Raw genomic sequence first — 5,099 nt, forward strand, 5'->3', positions numbered from 1 at the left:
GAGATGATGAAATAGAAGTTTGAAGCATATCTGTAAATTTTAGGGGGGTCTTGGATAGATTTGAGGACCAATCCCAAACCCCAGGCACATCAAGTTGTTTGAACAACTAACTTTTACTTACCAAGAAAGCATCTGGTATGTAAAAGGTGGTCACAAAGTGTAGAAAATGCTGTGCTTGCTGCTCAGGTCTCCAGTGCAGTGTAGCCACCAGAACCCACCCTGCCCGTGGCTCTCCCTGCAGAGAACTTCCACGGACTCAGAAAAGACAAAGGACAACACTGGTGTGGGTTCAGCTGTAAATGATGCCTTTATATGGTACCCAGTGCACACACAACAGCTCTGCTCTCCCAGGGTTTGCTCTCTGACCACAGGAGCTCAGTGAAACACGCAGAATATGTTAGTTTTAAGCCTATAAAAACACAGTTCAGTGTTGGACCCAAAGAGAACTTGTTAGTTTTAATCTTCATTTCTGCTTTTGAGGGAACAGGAATCCAATTCACTTTGGTTTTAAGTATATGCCAAGACTCAACTGGTTTGTTTCAGTTTGGTAGCACTGAGTTGGGTTTTTGTGCTAACTGCTGGTCATGACAGGTCAATGTCAGCTTCATGCATCTCTCAGCTCAGGATGCAAACAGAAAGGGATACACAAAGGAAAATGTGCTATTCCTACACGTTGTTTTTGCTGTGCACCTTATGCCAAACGGGTTTGACTCTGCATATGACTCACAGTCCAAAAGCCATACCAAGACTCCTTAAATGACTTTCCATATTGTGCTGAGAAAACACTGCTAAGAACACAAATGCATAAAAAAAACTCCCAAACTGGAACTGTGTTGAAACCTAGTTCCATCAAGAAAAAAACCCCACAATCTTTTTATATACCATTTTGGATATATTTTATGTCCAAAACATGATCACCAGTCAAACCAGTGACAGCTAAACCCAACACATTATTGTGACTTCTAAAGTAAAAAAAATCAGAACCAAACTAACTGTGTTATAGCTCTGCCTTCACCAAACACCTCATGGTGGTGATTCAAACACAACAGAACTCTAGGATTCCTCAAAAGTGTCTACTAAAGAGAATAAAAAGAGTAAGAGAACAAGTACCATTTAGTCTGTTACATTAAAAAATCAGCTGTACATCTCCCTATTGCCTGTTAGCTTTGACCTAAGCCTTCGACTACTACAAAAATAATCATAATAAAAAAGAAAACTCATTGTTCCAAGTCAAAAACATTCAGTTGATACAACATTACAGTACAGTCAACTAACATCATTCAGGGTCTCCTTTTCTCAGGGCACGAGTCCTCAGACAGGGGCACCAGCCTAGGTCACAGTGGGGTGGTACCTGGCGTGGCTCTGGTGCTCAGGGCCAGGCCCAGCCCAACCCCTCAGGGACCTCCTTCAGCACTGCGGTTACAACAGCAGGAGCTTAGCAAAGGAACTAAAGGAAAAGGAAGAGCTGCACTGAGCCGAGCCCTGGGAGCTGGTGAAGCTGCCATGTGTGTCACGCCGTGGCCACGCGCTGCGCGAGAAACTCCTGACGTCTCCCCGGCCTCACCCTCTGCCACCACTAGCAAAGTCAAAAATACAAAAGTCTTCAACTTGTCGTTTTTGCAGAATAAAGCAAAAAAGTCTTTGTGCTCCTTACTACCAGAAGCAAAATATCCTCTGAGTTACCACATGTAATAGCTTCTGGATGTGTCCACTTGGGTTGGCTTGGTCTCTGCTGAGCCATCCTTGTCCTTTTCACTGTCACCTTCCCAGAGATTAATAAGTGGAGGGTAGAGCTCGTTCAGGGGAATCGAAGAGGTCTTTTGCATATATTTTTTCAAGGAGTGGTGGTAGTTTTTCCTCTTAAACCTTTTGGCGACGTACACGGAGACGGAGGCGAGGCTGATGACGGCAAACATGGAGCCCATCACGGCCGCCAGGGCCGTGCTGGTCTCCTGGTCCGAGATGTCCAGCGCGAACGCCGCGTTCTTGGTGGTGACGTTAACGCAGGACCTCTGGGTCTGCTGGTGGATGTTGGACACGGTCAGACACACCTCGTAGTCCGTAGAGGGCTGTAAGTGTGTGAGGTTGTACTCGTGGACGTCCACCGGGACCCTGGCGGTGTAGGTGATGTGAGGGTTGTCGATTTTCATCGTGGCTGATGACCATTTTAAGTTGGAGGTCATGACGTTGGAGTTCACCTTCCAGGACACCAGGATGGAGTGTGATTCCGCCTGTTTGACGTAGATTTTCAGCACCTGGGTGCCATCCAGCAGCGTTCCGTTCACCCGGATCGTGGCCACCCTCGTGTCGGCCCCTTCCACGTTCTGAGCCACGCAGGTGTATCTCCCGGAGTCCTCCACCTGGATGTTGGAGATCTCCAAGGTGCCCTCACTGCTCAGCTTGTATTTGTCAGAGAGGCTTTCCACAGTGACCTTATTGCCCAGAGGAGTGACCCAGTAAATCTCTGGCTCGGGTTCCGCCATGGCCCTGCAGTCTAGGAACACCGTCATGCCGATGTCCAGGTTTAGGTGGTTTGGGAAGGTCTCGTGAGAGATCATTGGAAGACACTGCTCGTTTGAGTCCTGTATTAGCACTTCCTTCACCTGCTGCCCCCTGTACTCCGGAGGCATGGCACAGAACATGGAGAGGGGCTCCATGAAGCGGATGTTGGTCTTGTTGGAGTTGATCCAGTGGATGACGCAGTCGCACCTGAGGGGGTTGCTGTGGATACTGATCTCCCGCAGGTTGGGGAGGGACTCCACAGTCTTTTGGTAGACTGCATTCAAGGCATTGTTGTTGAGCATCAGGCTCTCCAGGGCGGGGACGTTGCGGAACGCCAGGCGGTGGATGTAGGACAGCTTTGGGTTGTTGGTGGCTTCGAGCTTGGTGAGCTCAGGCAGGTTATCCAGCGCATACCTGTCCACAGAAACCAGTTCCCCCATGTTGTTGATTCCGAGCTCTTTCAACCTGAGCATGTTTTTAAAATCCCCTTCTTGAATTTTATGGATTGGATTTTTGTTGAGGTCCAGGAATTTTAAGTTTGGAACTTTTTCCAGTGCAAGCTGAGGAACTTTTACCAGTTTGTTGTCATAGAAGGAAAGACTTTCAAGACTATCCAAACCTACCAAGGCATTGCCAGGAATGTCTGTGAGATACATCCCTGCCAGAACTAGACTCCTTAAATTTGAGAGTGGTTTGAAATTCATATCAAGTATTCCAATCACTGGGTTTTCTCCAATCATCAGGATCTCTAAGTTCGGAGTAGAATCAAACCAACGGCTGTCGATAACCTTCAATTTGTTGGAGTTGAGGTGTAATCTCAGGAGGTTCTTCAGGCCAGAGAATGCATTTGCAGAAATGCTGCTGATCTGGTTGTGGTTTATATAGAGCTCCTGCAGATTGCAGAGGTCTTGCAGGCAGTAGTCAGTCATCTCCGTGATCTGGTTCTCCTCCAGGTGCAAAGTGGTCAGTTGGGTGAGGTTTGAGAGCCCCACGTCCTTGATACTGGTGAAGTTGTTCTGTGAGAAATCCAGCTCTGTCAGATTGAAGAGCTGCTGGAGCTCCTCTGTGGTCTTTGCAATGTTGTTGCTCTGTAAGAGAAGGACCTGGGTGTCGCTGGAGAGGTTGCTGGGGATTCTCGTTAACCGAAGGTCGTTGCAGTCAACTGTTGTGGCTTCCCTGTAGGTTGACTGTGGTGTAAACCAGGGCCTGATTTCACAGACACAAAGCTGTGGACATTCGTTGCTTTGTATGGAAGACTCAGTTAATGAATTCATTAGCAATTCTAGCACCAACTGGCACACAGTTAGAACAACTCTGACCTTTGCCATGCTGACCAGCTCGGAGTTCTGCTCCCCAGCCCCTAAAATCCCAGCACAGGGAGAGGCCGATCCCTCCTCAGGCAGAAAACGTGAAGCTTGAAGTTTAAGGTGAAAGGCTCAGACATCCAGAAGGTGAAAGATTATTTTCTGAGTTTAGAGAAGATAAGAAACACTCTGAAGACTCTCAGCTGCTCCTCTGTGTCCCGGAGTCTTCTGCAAACCAGTGTCTGCAGCTGTTCCTGAAAACAGATTAGGGATATGTTATGCTCAGCTCGTGTACAGTTCACAGATGATTTAATTCACAGAATCAACCCGGTTGGAAGAGACCTCCAAGATCACCAAGTCCAACCCTACTGTGGGTACCAGACCATGGCACTAAGTGCCACATCCAGTCTCAGCTTGAAAACCTCCAGGGATGGTGAATCCACCACCTCCCTGGGCAGCACATTCCAATGCCTGAGCACTCCATAAAACTGCTTCAACCTTTAAGGAGAAATATCTGCAAACAATCCTTATTCTAACACCAATCTCTTCCAAAAATCCCAACCTGGTATGGGAAACTTCTGTGAGGTTTGGACCTCTCTTGTGCTTGGGGTTTACATGACAAATCTCCCTGAGTGAATTATCTGAAAGGACAACTTTGAGATACCTTTGCATTTTGCTCTGCAGTGGTGGCTTGAATGGCTGAGGAATGCTAAGGGTGGAGGATCCCCATGGGATTCAGGGTGCCAGGGCTGCTCCCAAGGCTTGGCTCTCAGCCCCGTGGGCTAAAGGCTCAGGAGCTGGTGGTTTATGAGCTCAAAGCTAAATGCATATGAACTTTGCCAAAATTCATCGTAGTTAATCAAATCGGTTCCAGATAACAGCTTAGATTTAATCCAGCTCAGCACCAAACAATATCAGTAAATTTGATTAAGGGAGTGCACTGCCCTTACTCGAGCTGTTTGCACTGCCCTGTGCAGGAGGGAACTGCTCCCCACGAGGCCAAGTTACTGTGTAAGCCACACACTTACCTCGGCTCAGCCTGAGCTCCTGGGGCAAGAGCACACCCATCAACCCAGCAGTGTCCATGTGCCTCAGATCCTCTGGGGGCTGAGGGGCTTTAAGCACATGTTCCAGGAAAACCTAAGCTCTTTGTGAAAGCTTCTCATTTTATTGGAAAATTAAGCTCCGGGGCAGAGTTTAAGAGCAGACCCGGAGGTTAACCAGGTCAGTGCGTGTGCCACCAGCTCTGGGTAAAATACAAGGCATGTGAGCATGAGGCACGTGTGGGTGAGG

The 5,099-nt window shown here is 48.0% G+C and overlaps 1 protein-coding gene across 1 annotated transcript; it reads right to left on the bottom strand.

The window, feature by feature from the left end:
• Window positions 1-1,483: 1,483 nt before the first annotated feature.
• Window positions 1,484-4,057, bottom strand: LRRN1 (leucine rich repeat neuronal 1). Its single transcript, XM_009075350.1, has one exon. The coding sequence runs from the start codon at window positions 3,828-3,830 to the stop codon at window positions 1,680-1,682; it is 2,151 nt and encodes a 716-aa protein (XP_009073598.1). The 5' UTR covers window positions 3,831-4,057; the 3' UTR covers window positions 1,484-1,679.
• Window positions 4,058-5,099: the final 1,042 nt, after the last annotated feature.

Source organism: Acanthisitta chloris, unplaced genomic scaffold, assembly GCF_000695815.1.
Source record: "Acanthisitta chloris isolate BGI_N310 unplaced genomic scaffold, ASM69581v1 scaffold14315, whole genome shotgun sequence".
In the NCBI taxonomy this organism is placed as follows: domain Eukaryota; kingdom Metazoa; phylum Chordata; class Aves; order Passeriformes; family Acanthisittidae; genus Acanthisitta; species Acanthisitta chloris.